The 18232-nt window shown below is 44.2% G+C and overlaps 1 protein-coding gene across 1 annotated transcript in view; it reads left to right on the forward strand.

Moving 5' to 3' along the window:
* The window catches only part of LOC128647210 (RNA exonuclease 1 homolog), a 681669-nt gene that overhangs the window by 354236 nt on the left and 309201 nt on the right, over positions 1-18232 (forward strand). The window contains exons 14-15 of the mRNA XM_053699994.1: positions 3006-3155; positions 3719-3832. Coding sequence (XP_053555969.1) covers positions 3006-3155; positions 3719-3832 — 264 coding nt within the window. The remainder of the gene's footprint in view (positions 1-3005; positions 3156-3718; positions 3833-18232) is intronic.

The raw sequence follows: 18232 nt of genomic DNA on the forward strand, positions 1-18232 counted from the left end.
ACAGGGTTTGGGGTTGTATTCAAATCTATTCATTGTCCCAAAGATTTTTTATTTCAGACCAGTTCTGGATCTGAAGTTTTTTTTATATCGTTTTGTAAGAGTCCCAACTTTCAAGATGGTGACTATAAGGATTATTATGCCTTTTGTTCAGCAAGAGCATTATATGTCCATAATAGACTTACAGGATGCTTATATTTACATTCTAATTCATCCAGACCACTATCGATTTCTAAGATTCTCTTTTCTAGACAAGCATTGCCAGTTTGTCGCGATAGTTCCAAGACTCTTTTTGAAGGTTCTCGGTGCCTTTCTATCTGTAATCTGCAGTGTTTTCTTATTTGGACGATATCTTGGTAGTAGCTCAGTCTTTTCATTTAGCCGAATCTCACACGAAACAACTTGTCTGGTTTCTTCAAAGGCATGATTGGAGGATCAATTTACAATAGTTTCTTGATTCCTCAAACAGGGGTCACCTTTTTAGGTTTCCAAATAGATTCAGTGTCCATGACTTTGTCTTTAAAAGAGAAGTGGCGAATTAAATTGGTTTTAGCTTGTCTAAACCTGCAATTTCGATCATTCCCTTCAGTGGCTATGTGCATGGAAGTTTTGGTCTTATGACTGCAGCATCGGACATGATCCCCTTTGCTTGTTTTCATATGAGACCTCTGCAGCTTTGCATGCTGAACCAATGGTGCAGGGATTTTACTCAGATATCACAACTGGTATACTTAAATCCCAACATTCAATTATCTCTGTCTTGGTGGTTGGACCATCACCATATTGTTCAAGGGGCCTCTTTTTTTGTTCATCCTTCCTGGATTGTGATCTCAACAAATGCAAGTCTTACAGGTTGGGGAGCTGTCTGGGGGTCTCTGGCAGCACAAGGGGTTTGGAAACCTCAAAATGCGAGGTTACCAATGAATATTTTAGAACTCTATGCTATCTTCAGAGCTCTTCAGGTTTGGCCTCTATTAAAGCGAGAACTTTTCATTCATTTTCAGACAGACAATATCACAACAGTGGCATATGTCAATCATCAGGGAGGGACTCACAGCTTTTTAGCAATGAAATAAGTCTCTCGGATACTTTCTTGGGCGGAGTCCAACTATTGTCTAATTTCTGTGATTCATATTCCAGGTGTAGACAATTGAGAAGTGGATTATCTCAATCGTCAGACTTTGCATTCGGCGGAGTGGTCTCTCCGTCCAGATGTTTCATCAGATTGTGCGGATGTGGGGTATTCCAGAAAAAGATCTGATGGCCTCCCGTATGAACAAGAAACTTCCCAGATACCTTTCCAGATCCAAGGATCCTCAGGCGGAGATGGTGGATTTTTTTCACAGGTTTTGGTATGCGGATCTTGTCCGGATTTCCAGTTGCCAACCTTGGCCGCTTCCTTTAAGGCCAGACCACCTGTCTTAAGGGCCGTTTTTCCATCAGGATCTCAAATCTCTAAATTTGAAGGTATGGAAATTGAACGCTTAGTTCTTAGTCACAGAGGTTTCTCAGACTGTTTCGAGGAAGATTTATTATCGGGTTTGGAAAACCTATATTTCATGGTGCTATTCTCATCATTTTTCTTGCCATTCTTTTAGAATTCCTAGGATTTTACGGTTTCTTCAGGATGGTTTGGATAAGGGTTTGTTTGCAAATACTTTGAAGGGAGAAATATCTGCTCTTTCTGTTTTATTTTATAGAAAGATTGCTAAACTTCTTGATATTCACTGTTTTGTTCAGGCTTTGGTTCGTATCAAACCTGTTAAGTCTATTTCTCCTCCTTGGAGTCTCAATTTGGTTTTAAGGATTTTTCAGTCTCCTCCTTTTGAGCCTATGCATTCTTTGGATATTAAGCTACTTTCTTAGAAAGTGTTATTTCTTTTGGCTATCTCTTCTGCTAGAAGAGTTTCTAAGTTGTCAGCTCTCTTGTTAGACTCCTTATTTGATTTTCCATCAAGATAAAGCTGTTTTGCGGACTTCATTTACATTTTTGCCTAAAGTTGTGAATTCTAAAAACATTAATAGGGAAATTGTTGTTCCTTCATTGTGTCCTAATCCTAAGAATTCTCTTGAGAAATCTCTACATTCTTTGGATGTGGTAAGATCTTTGAAATATTATGTTGAGGCTACTAATGTTTTCAGAAAGACTACTAGTCTATTTATTTTCTCTGGTTCCAGGAAAGGTCAGAAAACCTCTGCCATTTATTTGGCATCTTGTTTAAAACTTTTTATTCCCAAAGCTTATTTGTAGGCGGGGCAGTCTCCGCCTTAGAGAATTACAGCTCATTCTACTAGATCAGTTGCCACTTCTTGGGCTTTCATGAATAAGGCTTTAGTTGATCAGTTTTGCAAAGCAGCAACTTGGTGTGGCATACTTTTACTAAATTTTACCATTTTGATGTATTTGCTTCTTCAGAAGCAGTCTTTGGTAGAAAAGTTCTTCAGGCAGCTATCTCAGTTTAATTATTTTGCCTATGATTTAAGTTTTTTTGATTTTTTTTTTAAGAAAACAATTATTATTTAGATTTAATTTTTCAGCGGAAATAGCTCTTTATTTTATCCCTCCCTTTCTAATGACTCTGTGGATTTCCACATCTTGGGTATTATACGTCACTAGCTCATGGACTCTTGGACTCTTGCCACTTACATTAAAGAAAACATAATTTATGTAAGATCTTACCTGATAAATTAATTTCTTTCATAGTGGCAAGAGTCCATGAGACCCACCCTATTTTTTGGTGGTTATGATTTTTTTGTATAAAAGCACATTATTTTTTCCATTTCCTCTTTGTATGCTTTTTTTCTCCTTTTTACACCTCACTACTTGGCTATACGTTAAACTATGGTATGAGTGTGGTGGGAGGTGTATTTATAGGCATTTTGAGGTTTGGGAAACTTTGCCTCCTCCTTGTTGGATTGTATATCCCATACGTCACTAGCTCAAGGACTCTTGCCACTATGAAAGAAATGAATTTCAGGTGTGTTCTTACATAAATTGTTTTTTACAGAATTTTCGGGGATTAATCTTTTCAAGATGCTTAAAGAATATTTACTGTCTGATGAACAGTTAAAGGACTATGGGTACCCACGACCAAATGCAGAGAAACCTGGTAGTGCTCTCTTACATAATGTGGTTACCAAAACAATAGTTAGTGATGGTAAGTAAACAGTTATTCATTTATTTTTAAACTATAAATCACTTAAAGGGACATAAAACAGTTTGATATATGTGCATATCCTAAAAGGGCTAATTAATTAAAAATAGTTTGCATAAAAAAAGTTTAAAAATTGCTGGCAAGTATTTTAATTTTTTCAAAAATAAGCAAAATGAATTGCGTAGCTAAGCTGCCTGGAGCAGCCAATTCCCCCCCCCCCCCTTATGAGTCTTTAGACGCAGGCATTGCATTTCAACTGAGATCACAGCTTCTAGTCATGCTCCAGCAAATAATCCCTATGCAGTTTTGCATTCTACCAAAACAACAATAGATATAGATACAGCCATAGAAGGAAGTGTGTGGCGGGAGTTAGAGCTGTACAATTCAGAAACTAAAAAGAAAGGGTTAATGACGAGGCACTGCTGTATACATTTGCAGGTAAAGTAATTAAAGTACATATTATCTATTGTCTCTATCCCAACTTGTTTTATGTCCCTTTCAAGTATCTGATTTGCTTGGTATTTTCTGAATGTTTTGCCATATGTAGTGAACTGATATCTTTCTAGCATTAAGGAGAGTTTGCTGTCGTTGTGGGGAAATTTATTCTGTGACGTTGCAAGGAAGGCATGTACGTATGGATGAATGCACGTACCATTCTGGAAAAGTTCTCAGACACAAAGGTAAGTTACCCTCTCTATAATGGGTTATCCTCCGTGTTTACCTATTCACATTCTTAAATGGATCACAAAGTCAAACTTAAACTGGATTAACTGCAAACAATGCACTTTATAACATGACTGTGGCTATCATGGTCTGCAGGCTCAATGGCAGATTGACTTCTCCAAATAAGGTAGAGTGGGTGGAGTTTGGCTATTGAAAAACAATTGCCGCAGGTTGTTTTAAAAATGTTTAGAAAATGTCTTGTAATAAGGTGTTTACTGTCCATTTTAAGCACCATACTCGCTCCACTGGGGAAGCTGCAGCATCCTAGGCATGTAATGCTTCAGTTTGGACAGTTTTACAAGGTTGTCCCATGGTCCTTGCCTGCTTTCACTAAATTCTACCACCTTAATATTTCTTCTGTTAAGTGTGATCAGTCCACGGGTCATCATTACTTCTGGGATATTACTCCTCCCCAACAGGAAGTGCAAGAGGATTCACCCAGCAGAGCTGCATATAGCTCCTCCCCTCTACGTCACTCCCAGTCATTCTCTTGCACCCAACGACTAGATAGGATGTGTGAGAGGGCTATGGTGATTATACTTAGTTTTATATCTTCAATCAAAAGTTTGTTATTTTAAAATAGCACCGGAGTGTGTTATTACCTCTCTGGCAGAGTTTGAAGAAGGATCTACCAGAGTTTTTGCTATGATTTTAGCCGGAGTAGTTAAGATCATATTGCTGTTTCTCGGCCATCTGAGGAGAGGTAAACTTCAGATCAGGGGACAGCGGGCAGATGAATCTGCATAGAGGTATGTAGCAGCTTTTATTTTCTGACAATGGAATTGATGAGAAAATCCTGCCATACCGATATAATGTCATGTATGTATACTTTACACTTCAGTATTCTGGGGAATGGTACTTCACTAGAATTACACTGTAAGAAGTACATAAAGCTGTTTAATAACTAGAAATTATGTTTAACGTTTTTGCTGGAATGTAAAATCGTTTTCATTTGCTGAGGTACTGAGTGAATAAATGTTTGGGCACTATTTTTCCACTTGGCAGTTGCTTAATCTTTTTTCTGACAGTTTCTGTTCTCTCTCACTGCTGTGTGTGAGGGGGAGGGGCCGTTTTTTTGGCGCTTTGGCTACGCATCAAATATTTCAGTCAGCAGCTCATTGTATTTCCTGCATGATCCGGTTCATCTCTACAGAGCTCAGGGGTCTTCAAAACTTATTTTGAGGGAGGTAATTTCTCTCAGCAGAGCTGTGAGAATTATAGTTGACTGAGATAAAAAACGTTTATTCTGTAATTTGTTTCCTGCTTTCAGAATTTGTTATCTTTGCTAATGGGATTAAACCTTTGCTAAAGTTGTGTTGTTTACACTATAACTGTTTTCAATTTATTAATTTTCAACTGTCATAGATCTTCTGTGCTTCTTAAAGGCACAGTACGTTTTTAATATTATTCTAATTGAATTGTATTCCAAGTTGCAAGTTTATTTGCTAGTGTGTTAAACATGTCTGATTCAGAGGATGATACCTGTGTCATTTGTTGCAATGCCAAAGTGGAGCCCAATAGAAATTTATGTACTAACTGTATTGATGCTACTTTAAATAAAAGTCAATCTGTACAAATTGAACAAATTTCACCAAACAACGAGGGGAGAGTTATGCCGACTAACTCGCCTCACGTGTCAGTACCTGCATCTCCCGATCGGGAGGTGCGTGATATTGTAGCGCCGAGTACATCTGGGCGGCCATTACAAATCACATTACAGGATATGGCTACTGTTATGACTGAAGTTTTGGCTAAATTACCAGAACTAAGAGGTAAGCGTGATCACTCTGGGGTGAGAACAGAGTGCGCTGATAATATTAGGGCCATGTCAGACACTGCGTCACAGGTGGCAGAACATGAGGACGGAGAACTTCATTCTGTGGGTGACGGTTCTGATCCAAACAGACTGGATTCAGATATTTCAAATTTTAAATTTAAACTAGAAAACCTCCGTGTATTACTAGGGGAGGTGTTAGCGGCTCTGAATGATTGTAACACAGTTGCAATACCAGAGAAAATGTGTAGGTTGGATAAATATTTTGCGGTACCGGCGAGTACTGAGGTTTTTCCTATACCTAAGAGACTTACTGAAATTGTTACTAAGGAGTGGGATAGACCCGGTGTGCCGTTCTCACCCCCTCCGATATTTAGAAAAATGTTTCCAATAGACGCCACCACACGGGACTTATGGCAAACGGTCCCTAAGGTGGAGGGAGCAGTTTCTACTTTAGCTAAGCGTACCACTATCCCGGTGGAGGATAGCTGTGCTTTTTCAGATCCAATGGATAAAAAATTAGAGGGTTACCTTAAGAAAATGTTTGTTCAACAAGGTTTTATATTGCAACCCCTTGCATGCATTGCGCCGATCACGGCTGCAGCGGCATTCTGGATTGAGTCTCTGGAAGAGAACATTAGTTCAGCTACTCTGGACGACATTACGGACAGGCTTAGAGTCCTTAAACTAGCTAATTCATTCATTTCGGAGGCCGTAGTACATCTTACTAAACTTACGGCGAAGAATTCAGGATTCGCCATTCAGGCACGCAGGGCGCTGTGGCTAAAATCCTGGTCAGCTGATGTTACTTCTAAGTCTAAATTGCTTAATATACCTTTCAAAGGGTAGACCTTATTCGGGCCCGGGTTGAAAGAGATTATCGCTGACATTACAGGAGGTAAAGGCCATGCCCTGCCTCAGGACAAAGCCAAAGCTAAGGCTAGACAGTCTAATTTTCGTTCCTTTCGTAATTTCAAAGCTGGAGCAGCATCAACTTCCTCTGCACCAAAACAGGAAGGAGCCGTTGCTCGCTACAGACAAGGCTGGAAACCTAACCAGTCCTGGAACAAGGGCAAGCAGACCAGGAAACCTGCTGCTGCCCCTAAAACAGCATGAATTGAGGGCCCCCGATCCGGGATCGGATCTAGTGGGGGGCAGACTTTCTCTCTTCGCCCAGGCTTGGGCAAGAGATGTCCAGGATCCCTGGGCGCTAGAGATAATATCTCAGGGATATCTTCTGGACTTCAAATACTCTCCTCCAAGAGAGAGATTTCATCTGTCAAGGTTGCCAACAATCCAGACAAAGAAAGAGGCGTTTCTACGCTGCGTACAAGAGCTCTTGTTAATGGGAGTAATCCATCCTGTTCCACGATCGGAACAGGGACAGGGGTTTTACTCAAATCTGTTTGTGGTTCCCAAAAAAGAGGGAACTTTCAGACCAATCCTGGACTTAAAGATCCTAAACAAATTCCTAAGAGTTCCATCGTTCAAGATGGAGACTATTCGGACAATTTTACCTATGATCCAAGAGAGTCAGTACATGACCACTGTAGATTTAAAAGATGCCTACCTTCACATACCGATTCACAAAGATCATTACCGGTACCTAAGGTTTGCCTTCCTAGACAGGCATTACCAGTTTGTGGCTCTTCCATTCGGATTGGCTACAGCTCCAAGAATCTTCACAAAGGTTCTGGGTGCTCTTCTGGCGGTACTAAGACCGCGGGGAATCTCGGTAGCTCCATACCTAGACGACATTCTGATTCAAGCTTCAAGCTTTCAAACTGCCAAGTCTCATACAGAGTTAGTACTGGCATTTCTAAGGTCACATGGATGGAAGGTGAACGAAAAGAAAAGTTCACTCGTTCCACTCACAAGAGTTCCCTTCCTGGGGACTCTTATAGATTCTGTAGAAATGAAGATTTACCTAACAGAGGACAGGCTAACAAGACTTCAAAGTGCTTTCCGCACCCTTCATTCCATTCAACACCCGTCAGTGGCTCAATGCATGGAGGTAATCGGCTTAATGGTAGCGGCAATGGACATAGTACCCTTTGCACGCTTACACCTCAGACCACTGCAACTGTGCATGCTAAGTCAGTGGAATGGGGATTACTCAGACTTATCCCCTTCTCTGAATCTGGATCAAGAGACCAGAAATTCTCTTCTATGGTGGCTTTCTCGGCCACATCTGTCCAGGGGGATGCCATTCAGCAGACCAGACTGGACAATTGTAACAACAGACGCCAGCCTTCTAGGTTGGGGTGCCGTCTGGAACTCTCTGAAGGCTCAGGGACAATGGAGTAAGGAGGAGAGTCTCCTGCCAATAAACATTCTGGAATTGAGAGCAGTTCTCAATGCCCTCCTGGCTTGGCCCCAGTTGACAACTCGGGGGTTCATCAGGTTTCAGTCGGACAACATCACAACTGTAGCTTACATCAACCATCAGGGAGGGACAAGAAGCTCCCTAGCTATGATGGAAGTTTCAAAGATAATTCGCTGGGCAGAGTCTCACTCTTGCCACCTGTCAGCAATCCACATCCCGGGAGTGGAGAACTGGGAGGCGGATTTCTTAAGTCAGACTTTTCATCCGGGGGAGTGGGAACTCCATCCGGAGGTCTTTGCCCAAATACTTCGACGTTGGGGCAAACCAGAGATAGATCTCATGGCGTCTCGACAGAACGCCAAGCTTCCTCGTTACGGGTCCAGATCGAGGGATCCAGGAGCAGTCCTGATAGATGCCCTGACAGCACCTTGGGACTTCAGGATGGCTTACGTGTTTCCACCCTTCCCGATGCTTCCTCGATTGATTGCCAGAATCAAACAAGAGAGAGCATCAGTGATTCTAATAGCTCCTGCGTGGCCACGCAGGACTTGGTATGCAGACCTGGTGGACATGTCATCCTGTCCACCTTGGTCTCTACCTCTGAAACAGGACCTTCTGATACAGGGTCCCTTCAAACATCAAAATCTAACTTCTCTGAAGCTGACTGCTTGGAAATTGAACGCTTGATTTTATCAAGACGTGGGTTTTCTGAGTCAGTTATTGATACCTTAATACAGGCTAGGAAGCCTGTTACCAGAAAGATTTACCATAAGATATGGCGTAAATACCTATATTGGTGTGAATCCAAAGGTTACTCTTGGAGTAAGGTTAGGATTCCTAGGATATTGTCTTTTCTACAAGAAGGTTTAGAAAAGGGTTTATCTGCTAGTTCATTAAAGGGACAGATCTCAGCTCTGTCCATTCTGTTACACAAATGTTACGGTTACCCTTAGTCTCGCTGAGAGATGGACCGCTTAGTAGCCTGGATCCCTATTGCTAAAGAGGGGAGAAGCTGCTTTCCATAGTATTCTATATGAGTCTCGCAAATATAGAATAATCTCCCTTAGCTGCAGTACAGCTAGGATACCCTTCTGCCCACAAAAACGAGTCAACGCTGCGATTGAGGGTCAAACAAGAACTCAGGACTGGGATGCCCAGCCTGCTTTTTATTAAGGTTACATGCACACAGGGCACTCCCAGGGGGAGAGGGGGGGGAGCACAAAATCCCCCATCACACATTTAGATAGAGAGCACTTTCCTTTGACAGGCCACAATAGGATTACAGTACTTAAGATAACAAGTTTACAAGTTCATCTTATCAATTAGCAGTCTGGCTCCAGAGGTGATTAGACAATAGTTTCTAAAAGCTGAAAAAAAAAGAGTTAACTCTTTATGAAATGATACTTGTTACGGTTTTCTTGGAGCCCTTCTTAGGCGCTGGCTTGCTGGTTCAGGCATTGCTGCTGGGAAATAAGCTCTTCACAACAAAATAACTAATGCTTCTGTAACAGTGCTCCCTTTCTGTGGAACACTCTGGCAGACACGGTCTGACCCCTTTTCGGGGCAGACTAAGGCTGTCCAGACCGCTGGTTATGCGGGGCTGAGGTCGGTTTGTCTGGACAACCCGTCGGCGTTGCCATTCTGTTTCCCAGGTCTGTAAGTAATGGTGAAATTGAAGGGTTGCAACGATAAGCTCCAACGTAATAGCCTGCCGTTATCTCCAGAGACCCGGTTCAGCCACACCAACGGGTTATGGTCGGTGACCAGAGTGAACTCCTGACCATATAAATAGGGAGTCAATTTCTTTAATGCCCACACCAAAGCCAAACACTCCTTTTCGACCGCTGCATAGCTGACTTCGCGGGGCAGGAGCTTCCGGCTGATGTAGGCAACTGGATGCTCCCCTCCATCTTCGCCTACTTGGCTGAGGACGGCTCCCAGCCCGAACATGGAAGCATCTGTATGGACGATAAAACGTTTGTTAAGGGCTGGGGCCGCCAAGACAGGAGCGTTAATTAGAGCATTTTTGAGAGCCTGGAAAGCCGTTTCACAGTGGGGAGACCACAGGACCTGTCGAGGTAAGTTCTTCTTGGTCAAGTCAGTCAGGGGTTTGGCAAGTGTGCTGTAGTCTGGTACGAACCGTCTATAGTACCCTGCCGTGCCCAGGAAGGCTAGGACCTGAGTCTTAGTGATGGGGGTGGGCCAATTGGCGACAGCTTCTATTTTGGCCGGCTCTGGTCGCTGCTTTCCACACCCCACCCGGTGACCCAGGTACTGTACCTCGGCCATCCCAAAGTGGCATTTTTCTGGCTTCAGAGTCAGGCCAGCAGCCCGGATCTGATCCAGAACCATTCCCACATGAGCTAAGTGGTCCTCCCAGGACTCACTGTGGATCGCTATGTCGTCCAGGTAGGCGCAAGCAAAACTCTGGAAGCCATCCAGGAGCCTATCCACCAAGCGCTGGAATGTAGCTGGGGCATTCTTCATCCCAAACGGCATTACCCTAAACTGATATAAGCCGAATGGAGTGACGAATGCCGACTTGGGGATAGCCTCCGGGGCCAGGGGAATCTGCCAGTAACCTTTGCAGAGGTCAATAGTGGTCAGGTAATTTCCCCTGGCTATACGATCGAGTAGCTCGTCTACCCTGGGCATAGGGTAAGCGTCCGTCACGGTCTTTTCATTGAGCCTCCGATAGTCTACGCAGAACCGGGTGGTCCCATCTTTCTTGGGCACCAAGACAACTGGGGAGGCCCAGGGACTATCGGAGGGCTCAATTACCCTGAGCTGGAGCATCTCATCGATCTCCTTCTTCATTCCTGTCCTAACTGCTTCGGGGATTCGGTACGGAGCCTGGCGCAAGGGAGCTTGTCCCGGAGTATCTACCTGGTGGGTGGTTAAAGTAGTGTACCCTGGCTTTGGGGAGAAGGTGAGGTGTTTGGACTGGAGGAGTTGGTTGAGCTGCTCCCTTTCAGTGGGGCTAAGTCGGTCCCCTATCTGAACCTGCGCCACTATACCTGTGGGGAGGCTCTTTTCTAATAGGTCTGGAATGGGTAAACTGTCGGGGTCTTCCTGAGGGGAACAACATACGGCCGTCACGTTCTCTGGTCGCTCAAAATATTCCTTGAGCATGTTTACATGGAATGTCTTTCTAAGATTGTTGTCGTGGCAGCTAGCTATCACATAAGTGGTGTCTCCCCTTTTCTCTACGATCTGGTAGGGACCCTGCCAGGACGCCTGCAATTTGTCTGTCTTCACCGGCTTAAGTACTAACACCTTTTGTCCTATGGTGAAGATTCTCTTTCGGGCCCCCCGATCGTACCATACTTTGTCTTCTCTGGGCCAACTGGAGATTAGCCCGCACGGATTTGGCTAATTGCTCCATTCGGTCCCTGAGTTCCAGCACGTATGGCACAATTGGGACACCGTCAGCCTCCATCTCTCCCTCCCAGTGCTCCCGGATCAGGTTTAGGGGTCCCCGTACCTTTCTTCCGTAGAGCAACTCGAAGGGAGAGAACCCTGTCGTTTCCTGGGGCACCTCCCGATAAGCAAATAGGAGGTGCGGCAGGAAGCGTTCCCAGTCTCGGTATTCCTGAGTGAACGTCTTGAGCATTTGCTTGAGGGTCCCATTGAACCTCTCACACAGCCCGTTCGTCTGGGGGTGGTATGGGGAGCTCAGGAGGGACTTAATTTTGCAAACCTGCCAGAGTTGTTGGGTCAATTCAGCCGTAAATTGGGTGCCTCGGTCGGATAGGATTTCTTTTGGAAATCCTACCCGGGAGAACACCTGTACTAGTGCATTCGCTACCGTATCCGCTTGTATGTTGGATAGGGCGACAGCCTCTGGGTACCTGGTAGCGTAGTCCACTACGGTAAGAATGTATCGCTTACCGGAGGGACTAGGGGTAGCCAGTGGTCCCACTAGGTCAATAGCAACCCGGCTGAAGGGTTCCTCTACAATGGGCATATTTACTAGCTGGGCTTTAGGGTGATCGCCTCGCCTTCCTACTCGTTGACACACATCGCAGGTGTTACAGTAAGTTCTAACGTCAGTGTGCACCCCTGGCCAAAAGAACGTGTGAGTAATGCGGTGTAGGGTACGGGTAACGGCTAGGTGGCCTGCTAAGGGGATGTCGTGGCCTATTTTGAGGATTTCTTGACGGTATTTGTGGGGCACTACCAGCTGTCGCCTACGCTGTCCCCTTTTCTCTGTCCAGCGGTATAGTTTCCCTTTTTCCCATAAGAATGTTTCGTTATCTGCCCGCCCCCTCCGGTCTCTGCTCGTTCCCGGTACTTTTGTAAGGTCGGGTCAGTCTTAGACTCTGCCTCGAAAGCATCTGGGGTGTCCCAGGGTATGGGGCCTAACCTGTCAGGCAAGGTCGGGGTAGGTCTTACCTGTGTCTCCCGCACTGGTGAGAGCTCTCGCTCCGTCCGGGCTTGGGCCCGTGTAGTCACTGGGTCCGCCTCGTTGTTGCATACTGGAGCATAGGCAGAAGTCATGGGGCCCAAATCGTTGCCCAGTAGTACTTCGGCAGGTAAATTATCCATTAGGCCCACGTTCACAGCCCCCTTTCCCGCTCCCCAATCAAGATGCACTTTAGCTGTTGGAATTTTGTACACATCCCCCCCCGCCACTCTAACGGCCACAGTCTGTCCGGATCGCTTGTGCTCTGGCACCAAATGACTCTGTACCAGCGTGATAGTAGCCCCTGTGTCTCGCAATCCCTCGGTAGATCGCCCCTCGAGCCATACCCTCTGCCGATGGTGCTGGCGGTTATCTGAGGCAGCATATACAGGGTCTGCCTCGTGAAGCGGCCCCACATATCCCTCCATAGGGGCCTCTTGGTTAACACAGAGGGCCCGGGCCGGACGATAGGACCCAGAGGGGTAATTGTAATTCCTGGGTGTCTGGTGCGTATTAAGGGGGCAGCTAGCCATGAAATGCCCTGGTTGCTTGCATCGGTGGCAAGTCGGTCTGGGACGCTCAGAGCTGTTATTGGGTGGTCCTGAGTGTCGGACGGGCCCTGTGGGCACCGGGGCTCGGAATTCAGCACGAGGGGGTGCACGGTAAACCTCTCTGGGTTCGACCCGTGCTGGAGCTCGGTAGTTCATGGGTTCGTGAAGACGGGAGTCATAATGTTCATCGGCCAATTTGGCTGCTTCTTCTAAGGTAGAAGGCCGCCTGTCTCGCAGCCATTCCTTCCCTTGCTGTTCCATGCCATTATAAAAATGTTCTAAGAGAAACAATTGTAAAATTTCCTCCCCAGTCACCGCTTTACTTCCGCTCAGCCAGTGATTTGCCGCTCTCCGCATTCGGTGCGCCCATTCCATATGGGTATCGTTAGGCTTCTTTTCCGTGCCCCGAAACTGTCGGCGATACGTGTCCGGAGTTACAGCGTACCGTCGCAACAGTGTCTCCTTAACTAGCTCATACTGTGTCACTTCCTCAGCACCCAGAGTACGAAAGGCTTCCAGGGCTCGCCCGGATAGTTTCCCAGACAATATCGTGGGCCACTCTCTGTTGGGAATCTGGTGCAGGGCACATTGCCTTTCGAAGTCCACCAAATATTCATCAATCCCTGTCTCGCTCTCTAGGAAGGGTCGAAATGCCGCATAGGGTATCTTGGGCCTCCCAGCATTTTCGACAGGGATGATTACCTGCGGGGCTTCGGCATTGCGGTGTGCGTTCGCTAGGTTGAGTTCGTGGGCTCGAGTCTCTCGTATATCCTCGTCCGCCTCCGCCATCAACTGCTGTACCAATTCCATGGAGGGGTTCGGCCCGTATAATGAGAGCCTTTCCCGAACAATCCTGGTTTTTTCGTCACTAATCGTGGTCGGTGTTTCCGCCATTGTGAAGCTCTGATCCAGTTCGGTCAATTCTGTGATCAGCTCTCTCCTCGGCCGGTTGCTGGCGTACCCCCCTCTGCTTTCAAGTAAATCCTTTAGGGTTGTACGCTTCAATTTTTCGTAAGCGCTCTCCATCCGTTCTGTACCTCTCCTAGGAAATCCAGGAAAATCCCACCGCTGCCGCCAAATGTTACGGTTACCCTTAGTCTCGCTGAGAGATGGACCGCTTAGTAGCCTGGATCCCTATTGCTAAAGAGGGGAGAAGCTGCTTTCCATAGTATTCTATATGAGTCTCGCAAATATAGAATAATCTCCCTTAGCTGCAGTACAGCTAGGATACCCTTCTGCCCACAAAAACGAGTCAACGCTGCGATTGAGGGTCAAACAAGAACTCAGGACTGGGATGCCCAGCCTGCTTTTTATTAAGGTTACATGCACACAGGGCACTCCCAGGGGGAGAGGGGGGGGAGCACAAAATCCCCCATCACACATTTAGATAGAGAGCACTTTCCTTTGACAGGCCACAATAGGATTACAGTACTTAAGATAACAAGTTTACAAGTTCATCTTATCAATTAGCAGTCTGGCTCCAGAGGTGATTAGACAATAGTTTCTAAAAGCTGAAAAAAAAAGAGTTAACTCTTTATGAAATGATACTTGTTACGGTTTTCTTGGAGCCCTTCTTAGGCGCTGGCTTGCTGGTTCAGGCATTGCTGCTGGGAAATAAGCTCTTCACAACAAAATAACTAATGCTTCTGTAACAACAAACGTCTGTCAGAAGTTCCTGACGTCCAGGCTTTTTGTCAGGCTTTGGCCAGGATTAAGCCTGTGTTTAAAACTGTTGCTCCACCATGGAGTTTAAACCTTGTTCTTAATGTTTTACAGGGCGTTCCGTTTGAACCCCTTCATTCCATTGATATAAAGTTGTTATCTTGGAAAGTTCTATTTTAATGGCTATTTCCTCGGCTCGAAGAGTCTCTGAATTATGAGCCTTACATTGTGATTCTCCTTATTTGATTTTTCATTCGGATAAGGTAGTTCTGCGTACTAAACCTGGGTTCTTACCTAAGGTAGTTACTAACAGGAATATCAATCAAGAGATTGTTGTTCCTTCCTTGTGCCCAAATCCTTCTTCGAAGAAGGAACGTCTACTGCACAACCTGGATGTAGTCCGTGCTCTAAAATTTTACTTACAGGCAACTAAGGAATTTCGACAAACGTCTTCTCTGTTTGTCGTTTACTCTGGGCAGAGGAGAGGTCAAAAAGCTTCTGCTACCTCTCTTTCCTTTTGGCTTCGTAGCATAATTCGTTTAGCTTATGAGACTGCTGGACAGCAGCCTCCTGAAAGAATTACAGCTCATTCTACTAGAGCTGTGGCTTCCACTTGGGCCTTCAAGAATGAGGCCTCTGTTGAACAGATTTGCAAGGCTGCAACTTGGTCTTCGCTTCATACTTTTTCCAAATTTTACAAATTTGACACTTTTGCTTCATCGGAGGCTATTTTTGGGAGAAAGGTTCTTCAGGCAGTGGTTCCTTCTGTATAAAGAGCCTGCCTATCCCTCCCGTCATCCGTGTACTTTTGCTTTGGTATTGGTATCCCAGAAGTAATGATGACCCGTGGACTGATCACACTTAACAGAAGAAAACATAATTTATGCTTACCTGATAAATTCCTTTCTTCTGTAGTGTGATCAGTCCACGGCCCGCCCTGTTTTTAAGGCAGGTAAATATTTTTTAATTTATACTCCAGTCACCACTTCACCCTTGGCTTTTCCTTTCTCGTTGGTCCTTGGTCGAATGACTGGGAGTGACGTAGAGGGGAGGAGCTATATGCAGCTCTGCTGGGTGAATCCTCTTGCACTTCCTGTTGGGGAGGAGTAATATCCCAGAAGTAATGATGACCCGTGGACTGATCACACTACAGAAGAAAGGAATTTATCAGGTAAGCATAAATTATGTTTTCTCAGCACATCCAGACTTTAAGAAGCTCTTGTACTGTGACTTAAGCATATATTTCTTTCATATAGGTGGCGAGAGTCCATGAGCTGTTACGTATAAGATATACTTTCCTACCAGGAGGAGGCAAAGTTTCCCAAACTCCAAAAGCCTATAAAACCCCACCACCTTAGTTTTTTACTGTGCCTCCATTGGAGGGCGTTTAAGCATGAGGATGTGCTTGATTTCTTTTGCAAGATGTACCGAGTCCACGGATTCATCCTTGTGGGATATTATCCTTCCTAACAGGAAGTGGCAAAGAGAGCACCACAGCAGAGCTGTCTATATAGCTCCCCCCTTAACTCCACCCCCCAGTCATTCTCTTTGCCGGCTCTAAGCAGGAAGTGTAAAGTGAAAGAGGTGTTAAACTGTTAGTTTTATTTTATCTTCAATCAAGAGTTTATTTTTAAATGGTTCCGGTGTTGTACTATTTACTCTCAGCCAGGACATAGATTAAGATTTCTGCCTGGAGGATGATGATCTTAGCATTTGTAACTAAGGTCCACTGCTGTTCCCACAGAAGCTGAGGAGTACAGGAAAACTTCAGTGTGAGGAACGTTTTTTTGCTATACAGCAATGAGACTGTTAACTCAGAAAGGCTGACAGTATCCCCATTAGGGGAAGGGTAAGCAGTAATCCTAGTTTTATAAGGGGCATTACTAGCTTGCATAAAGGGCTAATCTTATGGGCACTCAGTTTGTGTATGATATATTGGGCAAACGTTTGTGTTCTGGGAGTACTGTTTTTATATCTTATGGGACATCTGTTTGAGGGTACACTTGGCTTATTTAGTTTGGTAGATTGAATGTTTGATTTTATCAAAGCGGGGTTTCTCTGAGTCGGTCATAGATACCTTGATTCAGCCTCGAAAGCCTGTCACCAGGAAAATCTATCATAAGATATGGCGTAAATATCTTTTCTTTCATGTAATTGGCAAGACTCCATGAGCTAGTGACGTATGGGATATACATTCCTACCAGGAGGGGCAAAGTTTCCCAGAACTCAAAATGCCTATAAATACACCCCTCACCACACCCACAATTCAGTTTTACAAACTTTGCCTCCCATGGAGGTGGTGAAGTAAGTTTGTGCTAGATTTCTACGTTGATATGCGCTTCGCAGCAGGCTGAAGCCCGGTTTTCCTCTCAGAGTGCAGTGAATGTCAGAGGGATGTGAAGAGAGTATTGCCTATTTGAATACCATGGTCTTCCTCTAGGGGATCTATTTCATAGGTTCTCTGTTATCGGTCATAGAGATTTCTTCTCCTACCTCCCTTTTCAGATCGACGATATACTCTTTTATATACCATTACCTCTACTGATTCTCGTTCAGTACTGGTTTGGCTATCTACTATATGTAGATGATTGTCTTAGGGTAAGTAAGTCTTATTTTATTTATGACACTCTAAGCTATGGTTGGCCACTTTATATGTAAAGTTCTAAATATATGTTTTAAACTTATATTTGCCATGATTCAGGATAATCAGTGTTCCTTCTTTCAGACTGTCAGTTTAATTTTTTGGGAAAATGCATATGAATAAAATATTTTTCTTACCTTAAAATTTTCAATTGACTTTTTTCTTCTAAATTGCGGGCTGTTAGACTCGCGGGTGCAGAAAATGCTACAATTTATTGCGTCTTTTTTGGCGCGAGATCATCAAGTTTTCACGTGGTTGCGTCATTTTTGACGCATGTTTGTTGCAGACCTCATACTTGGCGCCAGTTTTTTTCACATTATTTCAGTCTCACTTTTTAGTTGCTTCTGGTTGCTAGAGGCTTGTTTTGTTTTGCATTTTTTCCCATTCCTGAAACTGTCATTTAAGGAATTTGATCATTTTGCTTTATATGTTTTTTTCTATTACATATTGCAAGATGTCACTACCTGACCCTGAATCAGAATCTACTTCTGGAAAGACGCTGCCTGATGTTGGTTCTACCAAAGCTAAGTGCATTTGTTGTAAACTTTTGGTAACTGTTCCTCCGGCTGTAGTTTGTGTTAGTTGTCATGATAAACTATCTAACGCGGATAATATTTCCATTAGTAATAATCCATTACCTGTTGTTGTTGTTCCTAATACATCTAATGTTCAGGATGTTCCTGTTAATGTAAGAGAATTTGTTTCTAATTCTATTCGGAAGGCTCTGTCTGTTATTCCTCCTTCTAGTAAACGTAAAAGGTCTTTTAAAACTTCATATTTCAGATGAATTTTTAAATGACCACCATCATTCTGACTTATCTATCTCTGATGAGGATCTATCTGGTTCAGAAGATTCTGCCTCAGATATTGATACTGATAAATCTTCATATTTGTTTAAGATGGAGTTTATTCGTTCTTTACTTAAAGAAGTGTTGATTGCATTAGATATGGAGGAGTCTAGTCCTCTTGATATTAAAACTAATAAGCTTTTAAATTCA

Source organism: Bombina bombina, chromosome 2, assembly GCF_027579735.1.
Source record: "Bombina bombina isolate aBomBom1 chromosome 2, aBomBom1.pri, whole genome shotgun sequence".
Classification (NCBI taxonomy): Eukaryota; Metazoa; Chordata; class Amphibia; order Anura; family Bombinatoridae; genus Bombina; species Bombina bombina.